This window comes from Madurella fahalii, assembly GCF_045866475.1.
Source record: "Madurella fahalii IFM 68171 DNA, scaffold_5, whole genome shotgun sequence".
Taxonomy (NCBI): domain Eukaryota; kingdom Fungi; phylum Ascomycota; class Sordariomycetes; order Sordariales; genus Madurella; species Madurella fahalii.
The window spans coordinates 3,567,140-3,583,636 of NW_027263975.1; the positions used below are offsets into that span (position 1 = coordinate 3,567,140).

A 16,497-nucleotide genomic window follows, 5' to 3' on the forward strand; every position below is an offset into this window, starting at 1 on the left:
TGCCACCGTATCAGAAAATGATTGTCCCGTGGTCAAGTGTAATGTCATCGCTCATGCGGAGAGGTGCACTATAGCATGCATGAAGTGCCGATTCCGAGATGGCCGGGTAGGTTTTCCCTTATCTCATCGAGTGCTCTCTCAAGTCTAACCGATGATGCCGCAGTGTGTTGCGCGGAACGGCACTTTCGATGGAATATGCCAGTGCCTCGTCTAATCAAGACGGTTATGATAGGGTGGCGGCTTATGCTAGAGTGGCTAGCCATGGAGAATACTAGCAGGCATCGTTGCATTCACTGGCCAAACCTGGCATATTTGGCCTGAGGGCTATGGCTTACTTGGGGTAATAAGCAACTGATCATTCGCCCGAGGAGTATATCAGATAACTCTTACAGCCTTCACCTTGTTCTCAAATAATTGCAATGTGTGGTAGACAGTAACTATACGGAGACAAAACGTTCTTTTATAACGTTATACCTTGTGTTTGTGAAATCTGTGAATTAACATCTATGTTTTACACAAAAGTTGCCCTCCGCAGTTTCCACGTCTGTGTGTGGCCCTGAGCTACCCTGCCTCAGGGTGAGCTATGGGTAACCTGGCCTGCACTGCCGCATGACCGGTTTTGGCACCATTTCAACAACAGGTACACTTACTCAGTCAGTTTAGGGTTAGTAGTTCGCAAACGCGTGTTCGGACCAGTGTGCCAGGTCCCTGAATAAACATTTTAGTACTAACGAGATGAATTATATTTGGTTTACATGCATCGTACATTTCGTTCAGCAATGGGATCGACTCTCGCTGTGGTTTTAGCGAACAGACCAATTACCGTTGGCTTAAGCAAAGCTGAGAAGCGCTTGCTGCTTGTCTTGACGGCTTGTTTGAAGAGCATCCGCGTCAAGGGTGCATCCAAACCATGCTGACATCGTTTGTGGATAAAACAAGGCGTACGAACAAATCAACCTACTTCCGATTTGGCTGTATATACACGAAAGATAAGGTAACTTTCCGTCAAGCAAGCTTGATCACATCCGACGTCTCCAGCACCGCAATGCTCAGCGCAGGAAGACTAAAACTGAACACGCCTCCTTCACCTGCAACGAGCTCTGACCGTGTCTCCTTCACGACGTTCACCCGAGTGAACGGGTCATTGTAGCCGTATGGGTCAGCTGGCCCGGTAAGAACGGTCAGGTTTGCAGTTGCCCCCTTGTCCGCGATCCCCTCGAACTTGAGCGACACGGGCACGGGCTCTGTCGCATTATTCACGCCAGCCTTTAAGATTCCCGTGCCTGTGGCACTTTGGCCGGCAACGTAGTAGAGGGGATCAAAGTTAGGCTTCCCGGGCGGCGCCGAGACTGGGAGCGTAGTCTTGATGATGTGGTGGGCGAACAGCTATGGAAACCCCAGCGTAAGCATCGCAAAATGGCCGGGCCGGGATTGACAGGGGCTCTCAACTTACCCGCCAGACATACCAGCTCGTTGAGAGCGTGGTAAGCGCCGGGTCTGCTGCATGTTGTATTATTGTCATGCTCCACTGCCACCGGTTCATGTTCCGAAGTCCGGGGGCCTACGTGATCGGGCAATTAGATACGGGGTCCACGGGGTAAGTGCCTGGTAGTAATTGCAGCAAAGACTCACGTAGGTTGCGCCGAGGACTTTATCCGCATTTCTCTCAGCGCTGATCAAGAAAATCCCTTCAGCAACACTGCCTCCCCACCAAGGGAACGGCATGAGGTCGCCTTCCCAGGCAATACCCCCATTAGGGTGTGTCGAAGAAGCTTCCCCTGTTCGCTTGTCAGCAGGCAGTCTAGGTAAGGCCAAGTTTGGCATACCAATAAAAGTCTTATTGTCCCTTGTAAGCCCGTCAAGACGATTAAAACGTGTGACAAATTCATCCGGCGTGAGGTATGGGTGCCAGTCACCAGCCACACCCTCTGGTATCACCATGTCGTCAAACACTGATGGCGAGGCAATGAGCTGGATATCTGGATATTTCTCGTCGAACGCCTTCTTGAAGGCTGGGAACCGGTACTGCTTGTAGGATTCGAAGCCGGCAGGACGGCCAGCGAGCCAGTCTTCGTTGCCAATCTCGACGTATTTGACCGTCCACGGCTTCGGGTAACCGAGAGAGGCACGGACAGCTCCCCATTTCGTTGTGTTGGCGTCGCCGGTCAGGAACTCGATCTCATCGAGGGCGAACTGAACTGCCCAGCCGATCTCGGATTCGGGGAGAAAGTTGCCATCAAGGGCGAGACCGGCCCAGACACCAACGACTGTAGAGTGTTAGTTGTGGTCTTCGTTTTGGGGGCAGAGTACGTAATCAGAAAGACACACTCGGCTCCAAATTCATAGCATCGCACCACTCCATGTACTCGACTATTCCTAACCCGTTTGTCATCTGGTATTCCCACACGCCAGCCATGCCTGGCCGGTCCTTGAGGGGGCCGATCGTCTCATTCCATTTGTAGAAGGAGTCAAGCGTGTTGCCCTCAAGCGCGTTTCCGCCGGGAAATCGAAGGAACGTCTATCCTCGTCAGCTTGCCCCTTGAAAACAGCGGGCGAGGCACTGTCCCTACCGGCTTCAGCTCGGCGATCGCCTCAGCAAGGTCCACACGCAGCCCGTTCTTCCGGCCTTTGTAGGTAGGCGGGAACAAGCTTATCAGATTCAGGTCCAGGGCACGTGTGCCATTTTTCAACCCCTAAGGTTTATCAGCTGTCGTCCTTACCATCATTGGTTGATCAGTCTCCCTCCCGTCTTACCGCAACATCCCACTCTATCACAAAAGTATTGTTGCTGTTCGGCGCATTCTTCTCCGGCACAAGTTCGAAAGTCTTTTCCGTCCACTCTTTTGTGCTTGGACCCTCAACCTTCGCGGTCCCAAACACCTCACCCGTAATGGCGCTCCTCAGGCTGACCTCGAAATCCCCGTCGTATCTGCCGCGCACCCAGAAGCTCCCGGTATACTTCTGCACCCGGACATCCATGCCCCAGAAGCCGGCATTCGCAATCCCGGATTTTCCCTCCTTCTTCCCTTTTGGCGCCGCAACCCTCACCGAGTACGGCAGTGCCTCGGAAAGTGGGGTACACAGCTTCTTCAGGGAGAGGACTGCATCGTTAACGGGCGTCCAGCCGTCGAGGTTGGCTGGGTACTTGGAACTGCCCTGGAAGGCGCGGTTGCGGATCAGCTCGGCGTAGATGCCACCGTCGCCCGAGTTGTTGATGTCCTCGTGCATGAGGCCGTACATGTGCGGCGTGGTCGCGTTGCCGCCTGCTGTCGAGCGGACCACCAGGTCGATGGCGAGAGAGCAGGGTGCCGCCGAGAGGGCGGCGGCAACAAGCGCGAAGAGAGGAAGCCTCATGGTTGCCAGAGAGAAAGGGTCCCGCACCGAGGCAGACGACACAGAGTTGGGGTAAAGGCTGGAGGGCCATGTTACAGTAGTATGGGTGGGGCAGTGTCATATATCATCTCTCCAGCTAGCGCTATCCCCAATCTGTATCTTCCGACCTGATGAGCCAGCTTCCCGGTTCCTGGTGCTGTTCAGTTCCCATCCCGGCGTTTCGGCTAATACCCTAGCAGCTGCTGTTCCATGGGCCGGGACGCCGTGATGTAGGAGAAGCCCACAATAACCCCCGGGTTGCCGGTCCGTGGGTGCCCTGGTAACTAAGCGCTCCAATGCCGTACACTGGGGTTGCATTCTTGCGCCGCCATGCAAGGGGCGATCGACCGTGTATGCTCGCTTCAATGAGGGGGCGGCATGTACGCCCAGGTTCCCCGGTCTTGGTACAGCTACAGGCTATCGGCAAGTGAGGTCGGTGATGGGCAACGTATCCGCCCAAGAAGATGACATTACCCCATCCATGTCGTATCTGCGGGGCTTGAACCGTAGCCGATCTGCAGCATTGCAACGCTGCAACACCCGCGATGCGCTCCAATGGGAGAGGTGGTACTAATTTGCCTATTGCGACCTCGAGCCTCGGGTTATTAACGACATCCATTCTGTTTTTGCGCTTTAACTGTTTACTGTTCCGTAAACAACTTCTATCCTTGTCGCCCGGGAGCCACGTGAGAAAAGGTTTTCTTGGGGATGCAATGCCAAGAAGACGGGGTATTAGGGATAAAATAGAACCCTATGAGAATTGGGCATGGATTCAATGATTGTGGCCTTCTAAGAACCAACCCAGCGACCGAGTCTCGTTGGATAACTGTGAACAAAGTGATGATGATAAATACTATTAATTCCCCCTTCTTCACCAAGTCCTGGGTTTCTATCACGCCACCGTCAAGAATTGTTTAGATACTACTAACTCGTCTCAGATACTCCGCGCCGCCCACGCGTCATCCGGAACAAGAACAGTAATCCCGCCGTCCCGTGCTAGTACTCGCACACGCACAGGCATGTCCGCCACGACAGGACGCAGCCACCCTGGATGACGCCCGTCATTGAGTCCCAGCCGGGGCACTTCGAGTTGGCCTCGCCAATGCACTGGTTGACACACCGTCTGTCCTCGTCCCAGTCCGTCTTGCAGCCGCCCGAGGCCTGCCACGTCTTTTGCGCCAAAATGGAGACGTCACCGTTCGAGTCCGAATCCGGGTTCTTGACCGTGCCCTGGAAGACGTCGGCGACGTCCTCTTGTTTCTGCGGAGAGGGTGCGGCCGCACTGAGGGCGATGAAGAGTGTGATGATGAGAGCTTTGGCTTGCATTTTGGATGAGTTGGGGTTTGGGTGGAGAAATTGCTTGGTTGTGATAGGTAAAAGTAGGTTTTGTCGTAGGCTCGAGGTTTGCCTTGTTGAGATGGTTTGGATTGTGAGGCAGAAGACGGGTTGGGAGTCGCCCTATTTATGCTTCTGAGATCTGTACAGACCTGGAAATTATCGAGCTCAACCAGAGGGAACTGTTAGTGGGAACATGCGGACTCTTCGGCCAATCATCCATCCATCCCTCATAGCAAAGGGATATTGCCCATAAACTAGCTCAACCCATTCCCTTACCGTTTGGCGATAGTGTCCTAGTTTCACGTCACACATGGCACTTCTCATGGTGGAGTCAAAAGTCAGTGCAGGGGTGCTGGCGGCCTGGAATGAGAAGCCACTGACATTCAGCTCCATTCTCAGCCAATTATTCAGTGATTCTCAAGCGTTTTTCACAAATGTGGTGGAGATCTTCGGCGAACCTATCCTATGGAACATCAAATCGCGTCTTTGGCAAATCGTCTTTCGAGCCTGCAGATAATTTCGGCTGCCTTGTATAAACTCCCACTAACTAAACCAATGAGACGCGTCCCCTGAGTCAAGAGTCAACGTGGCTTCCGAGGACCTGGGGCAGACCCGGGTGCTTTTTTCCAAGACCTAAGCAAGGTAGGTAAGGCAATGTAGGTACTTATACTGACCCCTTGAACTTGTCTGCGCGAATCAACACGAAATCTCTCACATTCGCCTAATCTTGTAGAGGAAAATAAAACAAACCAAAAATTTTAATTGAGTAGGCATTCGGCCCTTCTCTCGGCGAAGACAACCAGTATGTCGATCAGACGTGGGCGCCTCATCCAAATGGCCACGTCAATCACCGGGTGGTCATAATGGGGTGGATGCACTAACATGGTCGCATATCATCCTCCTCGATTTATTTGGGCACATCACACATCCCAAATTGCAACTCCCAGCATGGTGCTGAAGTTTGTTGTTGTGTCAAAACGATCCGGTGCAATAATTAAGGATAGGAGGGGCCACAACAACAAAGTTAGGTAAAACATGACAACCCGGCGTAATAAGTAGGGAACTTAATAGAATCACACTTTGGGCATTCATGTTATGGCAAGGCAGAGAATGCATTCTGTCAGACTACAAATCCTAGATCCCGAATCCTTTTGACCATAATGAGAAACGCCGAACTTTTCCACCGTCAGTCTACTAAATTACGTTGGCGTCGCTAATCACACCGCTGCGTCGTAGAACTGCCGCCATCGTAGAACAGCAATGGATCCGCCTGGCACTTGATAAGAAGCGGCATGGTAAAAGAAGGCTGGTCATCATTGACCTCGACTGTATCCCACGTGTACTCCTCTTTATCCTCGGACATGCGCTCGTACCCGATACGCCGTACGCCCTTAAGGTCCTCCGGTATGTTGACTGACGGGACAGCATCCTTACGGCATCTCAAGGGGGGTTCTGAGATAGTCTTGATGTTGCCTATTTCCAAAATACGATCTTCCAAGTCAACTTTCATTGGCACGCGTGGTCGGTATGGAGGCCGGGGATGTATGAGACACTGTTAGAACCGCAACAGTGGCAGCAGGTGCATTTCTCAGCAAGCTAGACCCAACCCCAACCCCCCCCCCCCCGGAGGCTAAATGTAGTCGACATAGCACCTATTACAGCACACAAGCTCCGGCTATCCCTGTGTGACGTGCGTTTTCGAGTCCCAGGTCATACCATCCAAAAGCCTTCAATGTCGCCGGCTCTTAGTTTTCTCGAATCCCGAGCTCGTCTGAATTTGGACGGCGTTTTTTTTTTTTTTTTTTTTTTTTTTTGGGTGGGGGGTGGCTGGCCTTTTTAAGAAGCTTGCGTTGACCGAGGGGAAATGGTATCAGTTGCTGGGCTGGCAGCCTGGCTCCTCGGGACCGTCGTTCCATACCTACTGTTGTTGCACCTAACTTAGTGGAAGTAAGGCCGCCAAAATGCTGCGCGGCCTGGCAGTTGTACTCGAAGGGGTTAACGCACCACTCAACTCCTCAAGTTTCCGCGGTATGCTATAGTCCTCCCGCAACATGAGCAGCGAAAATTTAGGGACCCAAGGTGGATCAGCTAGCGCCAAGCAGCTGTTCACCGAGGCGTTATCTGGCCCGGTTTACAGGAGCTTGAAGTGGAATGTGGCTGCTTACTCCACGGTAAGTTTGTTTCTTAGGCGTTGCCTGTACGATTAAAGCAATTTAAGGTGTCGTACTGCAGGGAGCGAAAGGGCGGCTCAGGAATAGAGCGTAAGTAGAACAAAAGAAAGAAAAGTATACCTTGTTCTGATCCCAATATATAGGAGACTTTGAGCGGTATTATACAAAAGAGATCCCCTGTAGCTAACTACGCTCTAACTCTTGGCAGCGCTAAACCCTTTCTGATCGCGACATAAGGGATAGCAACTGAGCTCTATAGGCAAGCTGCATCTTGTTCGCGTAATCTTTGGTAGGATGCAGTTGTGATATGCTTCGGAGATAGGACATTTTGTGGATAATGGTGACAGTAATAGACAAGATAATCACTTATATAACGAGAAGTAATTATGAACTTGGACTCGGGATGGTCATCGGTCTCCTGACAAGACGTACTCTGGTCTTATTGCTGACAAACAGGAAAGCATGGTTGAGCCGCCGCCAGCGACAGAATCACCGAGTAATGGAAGGAAACCAAAGGCGATTTTGCATGGATATTAATGCAAGTTGACGGCTCAGCTGATATGTTCTATTATCGACGTGAAAGTAAGGGGTGAAAATCCCGCGTCGACACAATGACATAACAGACGAATAGCCACACCTACTCGGTCAGAAATTTTTGTGGTGACCTTCTTTACATTTTGAAAAGATATTCCGGAAACATCCCAAGTGGCAACTGGTAGGGTTGCTATCGACCAGTCCATCGGATCGCCGATCGTTAACAGAGACGGTAAACCGCGTGGTAGAATATAGTAACACTGCAGTCGGTCTGCGCAGACACCACGTGTGCCCGTCTCATTTAATCAATACGAGAAAAAGTACCGCCAATTAAGTTCGCAGCTCTCGGTATTGGCAGACCGGTAGCTATCCCAGGCGGGCGTCTGTTTCAGAGCCGCTGCAACCTTACTCGGACCTCCTCCGGCTGCTTCGTTATCTTTCTGGGCTGGTCGAAACCCGGCCAATGGCAGTCCTGGTATAATTAGAAAACTGTCCCACAAATGTTTCTCGTACCCGCACACCAGGATAGGATGGGCATTGCTTGATAGGTGGGCCGGGCTAATTACCCCGGTATTGTCGGCTGGAGAGAGCGCCGATTGGGTAGACTATGAATGGGACTTTCAGCTCTGGGAGGGGTTCGCAATGCTGTCAGCGGACTGCTGGGCTGTGCCGGAGAGCTACCGACCAGTAACCTTGAGTTTCTAGCGAAACCCACTGAAAATGGTGGAGAGGTGATCGGCTTCTTACCGATGATCGTCAGCCCTGTGGAGGTCCACGCATTGTGACTGTGACCGTCAGAGGGCTGATGGAATGCTGGAACGTCAGGGTGTCTATGTTAACTTTAACGACACAATGCCTCGCTTGCTATGCGGGGATTACACTTGTACATACCTAATCATTCATGATATTTCTTCGCCTACTGTGTGATGAATGAAGCTACCACTTTGAGCTCCTGTTTATAGGAGAAAGTTTCCGTTGTTCGAGCAAGCCAACATGCCCAGGCCGTCCTACAAGCATCTGAAATGGTCGACAATCCCTGTGTCAGAAGTCTCTGTACCCGGACATGTCAATGGCGTGCAAGAACATGCGAAGGGCTCAACACAAGCCGGCAGCATGCCCCCTCAGAGAACGGTATCGCCTCGCCGGATATCATCTCTGGATTACAAGCCATCGCCGCTAAAATGGCCCTATCTAGTGGCGCTTACTACCGTCATGCTGGCGCTCATTGCTGTCGTGGAGACGGCTTGCCACTTTTTACCCGCCGAAGCCGACAGCGACCTGGTCCCGGGACCTGAATCGAAGTCGAGCAGCACGAGTCCGTCGATCAGCGCTGGCCAGTCCCGTGCCTCGATGCTGAGATTTCGTGTCGCGAAACGCTCTGCTCGGAACAATTCGACAACTACTAGTAGCGATCCAACTATCACTTCTCCATCCATCCCGGCCCAGATCACGACGGAATTGCTGCAAAGCAGCTCGACTTCAGAAGGGAATGACCCTGGCGAGGGAAGGCGCACATCCTTCGACACACCGCGCATCGGCGATCCGACTAAGTTCATTCAGCCTGGATTTCAGACCCGAACATTCACATTTCCCGATAAGGGCCAAACGACGGTTACAAGCCAAGACGACATCTTCTTTACTCTGCCGCCAGAGCATCACGGCAGCGAGGGCGCAGTAACACTTGAACCCACAACGGTGGAGGACGTGGTGGTTACCGTGACAAAGAAGACCACGCTCACAGGGGTTGTAACAACTGTGACCGGACAAACAACGCTAAGTGGAGTTGAGAGGACGGACGTGGTCCGGACAACGTTAAACGGTGTGGAAAGCACATACTCCAGGACAACCACGATTGATGGGGTGCCGAGCACTTTCGTCGGAACCACGACACTAAACGGGGTGGTCAGTACTGTTACAACAACCACAACGCTAAGCAACGTGGTAAGCTCCTTTTCCGAAGTGCGGACACTGGGCACTGTGGTCAGCGAGTACCCTTCAGCGACAACACTGCACGGGGTTGTCGTTGGTGTTGAGCCGTCGTATGTGACAGCCAGTCTGGCGACACTGACCGACTCGAACGGGATGCCTACGGCGACTATCACGAGCACACCGTCCGCCATATACACACCCACCATCACGACGCTGAGTGATGGGAGCGGGGCCCCGACGGCGACGATTACGACACATGTCCTCGCCACCCCAAGAACAAGGGTCCTAACCGACTCGGCTGGTGCAGTAACCGCCACAGTCACCGAGTATCCCGTTCTCCCGAGCCAGCCCTCGGGGCCGCAGACAGTCGTCAGGGTATATTACATCTCAAAGGGGGAGTACTTTGTCGGCTTCTTTCTGCCGACCCTGCTGGCCGTCATGCTCACGATTCCCATCCGCATGATTGACTTGGCTGCAAAGCAGCTCCAGCCGTGGCACGCTCTGACGCATAAGAATGGTGCGTCGGCCGAGGAATCGCTGTGTCTGAGAACAGGTGGCATATATGGCATTAGCTCGAGTGTCCGCTCGCTGGCAGGAGGGCAGGCTTTGGTGTTCCTGACCACGATGCTGACTCTATCTTCCATCTTTCTCGTGCCTTTGTCTGCAGAGGCAGTCTCGTTGAAGCTGCACGGCAGCTGCTCAAAGACCGACTTTCGGGGCTGCGCGATGACTTTGGGGGTGTTCTTGGCGCCAGCAAGGGCGACAATTGCGTTGCTGGGGTTCATGGTCATACTAATGCTGCTGATCATGTGTGTACTCAGCCGCTGGAGGTCCGGTGTAACAACAAATCCATGGACCATTGCAAGCATTGCCTCGCTTTCTACAAACCCGGGGGTAAGAGCAGTCTTCTCGAGGCTTCCGACGGGCCGGGGAGGAAGAATCACCCACCAACGGCTGGTCACTGCCTTGGATGGCAAGACGTTCAAGCTGGAATACTTCTTCAATCACAGTGCTGCTCTTGACTACGGCATTGTGCCCCACGACGAAGTAGATGCTGCTGAGGAGAAGTTGGATGCGGTATCGAGTGCAGGCTCCAAGTCGCCCCTGGAAACCGAAATCCCCGAGACCAGTCGCAAAGCGGAGCATCACCTGCCGTTCCTGATGCTATCGTACACCGGGCGGATCGCATTTCTGCTGTCGTTGACGGGCATCATGGTGCTGATCCTGTATTATAACAACACGGGGGGCGACACTGCGTTCGAGCGGTTTATGAGCACGCAGAACTTTGGCGTGCGTTCACTGTTCACACTGGTAGGCGTCAGCGTCACCTTTTTCTGGAGTTCTTTCTTCAGCAGTAAGTCTTTTTCCATCGCCTGACAGAAAACAAGATTGAGAGCGTACCTACTAACCTCCCGCCAGGCCTGGCTGTCCTTAGCCCGTACCAGCTCCTGTCGTACTCACCACAACCGCCCCAGCGCTCCATAACGCTGACGCCACCGCTAAATGCCTTCTCGGGGGTCTGGAGCGCCGTCAAGCGGCGACACTTGTTTCTCGCCATTGTTGCCTTCACGGCCATCCTATCCGAATTCATGCCGATCCTCCTCAGCAACGTGCCCTTCCGGGTGACGCAGACGTGGATTGCATCGCGCGTCTGTAATTGGCTCGCCGTCGGCATCCTAAGCATCATGTGGCTGGTGGTCGCCGGCAGCTTCTTCGTGAGCTGGCCGCACATGCCCGTCGACCCGAGCACCATCGCCGGAGCCATATACTACGTCTGCGACTCGTGGATGCTGTGGGGTATGGAAGGATTGAGTACATTGCGCAAGGAGGAGCGGGATCGCAAAGTGGCTGACTTGGGTCTAAAATATGAATTTGGCACCATGGCTGGTTTATCAGGGCGCGGCAGGGTTGGGGTCGAATCGGTCGATGGCCTGGACGACCATGAGGGACGGCTCTGGACCGTTGCGAGGGAGCAATGGAGAAATAGATAGGCAAGGGATTAGACGCAGGCTTAGAAATGAAGAGCGTCTCGTCGGACGGTAAGAAGCGTCCTACGACTTCTGAAGCGCACGTTGAATCTCCACCATAGACCACTCGAGGCCCGGGCCTTGTATTCTAGTAAATAGAGAGCAGAGTCGAGAGCGCCATTTCTTTCCACATCAAAGGCCCCGCAGCGAAGCCTAGCGGGCTCCACTGCCCCTCCCCCGCACAACAGCGGAACCCTCAACGCATGGGCCACTGCATGCCATCCGGCAGGCAACGGTCGGGTGGGCCATCGTCGCGAGGTCTCCAGGCCAGTTTACTGAACAACCTTATCATTCACCCGTCTTCGATAGCCGTTCCTCCGCGACAGAGACAAATATCCATGAATGCCAGCACGACATGGCAGACAGCGGCGATGAGGGCATCGGTGCGGGTCCCTCGGCTGCCAAACAACCCGAGTCTCAGAGAGTCCGACACTATCCGCTCGACATCCCACATGCTCCGTTCCACCGCTACGAGCACCGCCGGCTTTCGGCCCGCGACATTGCCGTCCACCGTCTCATGGCAGATTTTATGAACCCATCGCGCGTTCCCGGGGCCGTCTTAGATTCCCCAATAACACCAGAGCGCCATACGGTGTTTGCCGAGCTCTGCAAAGACCTCGTCGTCCTCGAGAGTATGCTCTTCACCACTACCCGTGACCCGACCTACATCCGACTGAAAGTCGACGGAAGCGAACGCCCCCAAGACACGATTGTCCAAGGACTGCCCTCGAACCGGGAATGCACCATGGGCGAGTGCTTGCTGGATATGGTCATGCGCCACTACTTTGAGGTTGATGGCGCCGCTATGAGGATCTGGATATCGCGCGCCGGGATAATTCGCACCCCCGAGGGCCCATTGCCGCCCAGTGTTAGCGAAAAGCCCACGGATCCTCGCTGGACTCGCCGCGAGAAACAGACCGACTTCCGGGGGGACCTCGAGGTCAAACGGGGCATGGAGGGCAAAGACCTGACCGATATTCACAAGGCTCATTGGCGGAGACTGCAGTCAGCCGCACGGCTGCAAGACAAGCTAGTTCTCTACGACGGGGGGTCCTGTCTGCCAGTTTTGCGCCAGCGTATGGACCGAGACGTCTCCGGGACGTACGGCGCGAGGCGGAGACCAAGCGGTCTCCATTGGACCCTCAACTCCAAGCCGTCCGCGATCGCTGCAGTTCCAGCCTGGCCCGGTACCACTATGCGCTTTAACCTGCAACCCTCGTGGCAGATTATCGTGTTTGACTCGCGGAATCCTTTCCGGCGCCAGTATGCGCCTTTTGACCTGCGCCTGGATACGGGATGGGGCCGGGGTCGCGACGACATCTGGGCTACTGGACGGGACGCACGCAGGTCGCAGGGCAAGCCTGGCCCCGACAGCGTTTCCGAACGCACACATGGGCGGCTACGTAGGAGATGCGCAAGCGAGCCCCCTCCTGGAAGCTTTTGGAGTGCCTTCCTCCCGTCATCCAACGATCGCCCACTCTTCTCAAGGCTGCAGGTAACGTTCCCGCGGATGACGGTGGCTCAGCTCGACAGGAGATCAAGAAGACGCAGCCTCAGCCGGACCCGTATAAAGGAGATGTTTGACTGGAACACGGACCTCGATGCAATGCCAGACGCGTCCAAAGCCCAGCCGTCGACCGTACCGCCTATACAACCTCAAGCCACACCCCAGCCGAAGCCCCCAACCCCCTGCGGCAACTGCACCAGCACCGAGCACCGCACATCCGAGTGCACCGCGCCGTGCGGGCACTGCGGCGCGCCCAACAGCAAGAGCCTCACCGAAGCCCTACAAGTCGACCTCTACGACGGGCCGCTGGCGCCGGGCGTGCACCAGAGGCCGCACATGGCGTCGCAGTGCCCCGTCGCGGCGCGGAACCGGTGCAAGTGCGTGGCGTTCCCGACCTTCCACACGGCCGCGCGGTGCGGCATCCCCTGCCGCCGGGACTGCGGCGCCTCCACCTCCGCCTCCACCTCCGCCACGGCCTCGGCTAGGCCCGGCAGCTTCCAGCACCGCAACGCCATGACGTGCCGCGCGCGCTGCTGCATGTGCGGCCTGCGCGGGAGCCACAGCGGGCGCGAGTGCCGCCTGCGCCGGTGCCGCTGCGGCGGCGCCCACCTGGGCCAGGACTGCACGTGGCACCCGACCTGCCGCGCGCCCGGGTGCGACCGCTTCCTGTGCGGGCTGCACTGCCGCGGGTGCGGCAGCACCGAGAGGCCGTTTGTGGGGTGGCGGTGCGGGCGGTGTGTGAGCGGGTCTGACGAGGCCCCTGAAGACTCTGGGCGGGGTAGGAGGAGGAGAAGGAGGAGGAAGGAAGAGAGCGCCGAGGGCGACGGCGACGAGGCGAGGGATGATATCGAGAAAGGGGATGCCGAGAAGGCGCCTCCTGACCCGGCGATGCCGTCCACGGCTACGGCGCTGACAACTACGGTCGTTCTTCCGGCCTCGGTACACCTACCGGCGGCGGTCAACGAGCGGCAGCCGCGGAGTATCATTGGCGATCCGCGGCAGAGGGACCCAGCGCGCACCAATAGATGAGGTTGTTGGGTCTGATGCAATTGGTTTAAGGGCGGCGTTGGCAAGGATTATTGGGATTCGGAAAGAGAGCAGCAGCGTTGACTTTGCAGATTAGGCATGCATGATTGATACCTACACTCATAGTAGACAGGAGCATAGCGAATATATTGTGGCAGGGAGATCTTCCCGCGGTGTCTTGCGTTTCCTTCATTCTGTGTCTTATCCTTTATCATCGTTCCGGTTGTAGCATGGTCCTTAGGTTCAGGGCGGGGCCGTGTAAAAGGAGCAACAGCCTTGCACGAAGATACCACAGGTCGAAAGCCGTCCCACACTCGGAAAAACACCCCGGGTGGCACTGTTTTGCATTCTGATACTCCTAAAGCTAATGGATAGCGAGTCGTTACAGAGAAAGAGACAACATCCTACATAAGTCTGCTATGATGATAATCCCAAAGCCATCAAACCCCTTCCGGTAACAGACACATGACCGTGACCGAGACATCCAACAAAAAGCCATAGATGCGACAATAGATAGAAGCCCACACAACGACCAAAGCCCAGCGTACATCACAACCGCCTTCCATCCACTCCCGAGATCCTCTTCCACCGCGGGGTATAACAACCAAAACAATGAACCAATCCCACAGAGCATCACCAAAACTCACCTCCTCCCCCCTTCCCCGCCGCCCCAAAACAAAAGCAAAGTCTTGCAAACCGAAGCAAGACCGAGTCAATCAATCAATCAATCAATCATCATCCTCCCAACCAGCCCCGCCAAACCCCCCGCCGACATCCCCCCCTTCCTCCTCCATCTCCACCTCAACTTTCGTCCCGAGCGCCTCCCTTCCCTGCCGGATCATGCTCAGCAGCTTGGCGTTGAACGCGTCCACCCTAGCGTCGGCGTCCCGCTCCGCCGCCAGCTTCCGCTGCGCAAGCTGCCGCGCCTCGGCGTCCAGACGGGGAGAAGCGGCACTGCCCGCCTCGGTGAGGAGGCTCTGCCTGCGGGCGGCCGTCGACGCGCCGCTCTGGTTGCGCCGGTGCGAGTTACCCCCCAGCTTGATCGGGGAGATGGGGCGGGCGCCGGCGCCGGTGGCGGCGAGGTTTGAGGTGCTGCTGCCGAGGCTGAGGCGGGCGCTGTGGCGGCTTGAGGGGCGCGAGGCGGCGGATTTGAAGCTTGATGTTGTTGTTGTTGTTGTTGTTGTTGTTGTCATGGAGGTGGCGGAGGATGTGGCGGAGGAGGTGGTGGTGCTGGGGACGGCGAAGGGGTTTTGGCTTGGTCCGGCGGGTGATTGGATCGGGACCGGGATACGGCTTGGTGTCGTGCGGGAGACAGGCGACGACCGCGGGGAGGCGAAACTCGCTGGTTCGCGGTGGGTCAAATTAGGCGAACCCGCGTGGGATATGCGTAGTGAGGGGCGGGATGCAGCTCGCGAAAAGGTCGGCGTGCCGCCGGTGAACCTGGACGATGGGGCGGTGATGCGCCGGTGGGTGCTTGCAGCCGTTTGGGCGTAATATCCGGATCTGGGACGGACTAGGCCGCTGGATCTGGCAGCTGCGGCCTTGACCTCAGCGCCGAATCTCCTTGGCTTTTGATTGCTGGGTTCGTCCACCATAACCCAATTTTTGAACTCGTCATTGTTTGCGCTGACCTGCCTCCGTTTGGCGGCGGGTCGCGGTGTCGATTCTGGTGTGCTAAAATCGTGGTACACGGGAGAGTATGGCGAGGGGGTTGGCTGCTGCGGGACGTATTCTGGGAGGTCCTGGTTCATCGGCAAGTCCTCGGCTGGTTGCGGTGGTGTTTCCTGTTCGGTATTCCACGGCCCGCCCGTCGTCTCAGTCACTGTCGAACCGCTCACTGTGTACCCCGTCCCTCCCCCAGCGTGGAAGCCGCGGAAGGCCCCGTTCTTGCAAAAGTCCCAAACCCTGCCCATCATATCCCCTATTGTTTGAAGGGTAAACAGGCTCCATCCCCTCGAAGGTGGCGCGCTCGGTTTTTCCCTCTCGGATGATTCCGCCACCGGGGATTCCACCTCGGAAACCGTCTTTGGTCCCAAGGCCCTTCTGTAGTCAACGTCCGAGTAGGCGCTATCCTCCAACACACCGTTTTCTGCGCCGGCCGCCGCGCATGCTGGCGTCGTACTGATCTGCCCCGCCAGTGTGTACCGGAACTCCCGACTCTTCTCCTCGTCCCGTGCATCACTAGCGCCATCCATGTTCATATTCCAGTCCAGCGGCGTCGATTCCCTCGTGTTAGCCCTTTTCCGCTTGGTCGTTACAGTAGTTGCGGCGGTCGACATGGAGATATCTGAATAAAGACTGCCGGTGGATTTGGCCAGGTTGTAACTCGAGGCTGAAGGTGACTCGGGTGGGCGAAAGATATTGGCGTGTAGTGCCTGGCCGGTTCTTGATGTATCGAAGGGAAATGCGCCAGGCGCATGGAACTGCGTTGCGAACGACATGGAGGGCAGCGCGGTGCGATGCGGGGGTGTTTATCGTTATCCTAATTGACCTTCGATGCCCGACGGGGTCGATCCAGCGCACAGCTAGCCAGCTCAAGGCTGTATGCACGTCAAGCCTGGATTGCGTGGCTATCGTGCGCAGAGGTCAGGGC

At 55.7% G+C, this 16,497-nt stretch overlaps 5 protein-coding genes across 5 annotated transcripts; 2 read left to right on the forward strand and 3 right to left on the reverse strand.

Annotated features, from left to right (window-relative positions):
- Positions 1-1,005: 1,005 nt before the first annotated feature.
- On the reverse strand, positions 1,006-3,354 carry MFIFM68171_09670 (uncharacterized protein; the record flags this gene model as incomplete). Its single annotated transcript, XM_071065089.1, has 7 exons — positions 1,006-1,386; positions 1,454-1,561; positions 1,633-1,778; positions 1,827-2,267; positions 2,329-2,518; positions 2,571-2,693; positions 2,755-3,354. 7 exons carry the CDS (start codon positions 3,352-3,354, stop codon positions 1,006-1,008), a joined length of 1,989 nt encoding a protein of 662 aa, XP_070921190.1.
- Positions 3,355-4,368: 1,014 nt separating this feature from the next.
- MFIFM68171_09671 (uncharacterized protein) lies at positions 4,369-4,698 on the reverse strand (the record flags this gene model as incomplete). The annotated part of the gene is made up of 1 exon (XM_071065090.1): positions 4,369-4,698. The coding sequence occupies one exon, from the start codon at positions 4,696-4,698 to the stop codon at positions 4,369-4,371; it is 330 nt and encodes a 109-aa protein (XP_070921191.1).
- Positions 4,699-8,408: 3,710 nt separating this feature from the next.
- On the forward strand, positions 8,409-11,335 carry MFIFM68171_09672 (uncharacterized protein; the record flags this gene model as incomplete). The annotated part of the gene is made up of 2 exons (XM_071065091.1): positions 8,409-10,698; positions 10,764-11,335. 2 exons carry the CDS (start codon positions 8,409-8,411, stop codon positions 11,333-11,335), a joined length of 2,862 nt encoding a protein of 953 aa, XP_070921192.1.
- Positions 11,336-11,726: 391 nt separating this feature from the next.
- MFIFM68171_09673 (uncharacterized protein) lies at positions 11,727-13,907 on the forward strand (the record flags this gene model as incomplete). Its single annotated transcript, XM_071065092.1, has 1 exon — positions 11,727-13,907. The coding sequence occupies one exon, from the start codon at positions 11,727-11,729 to the stop codon at positions 13,905-13,907; it is 2,181 nt and encodes a 726-aa protein (XP_070921193.1).
- A 725-nt stretch (positions 13,908-14,632) lies between these two features.
- On the reverse strand, positions 14,633-16,345 carry MFIFM68171_09674 (uncharacterized protein; the record flags this gene model as incomplete). The annotated part of the gene is made up of 1 exon (XM_071065093.1): positions 14,633-16,345. The coding sequence occupies one exon, from the start codon at positions 16,343-16,345 to the stop codon at positions 14,633-14,635; it is 1,713 nt and encodes a 570-aa protein (XP_070921194.1).
- Between the last annotated feature and the right edge of the window lie 152 nt (positions 16,346-16,497).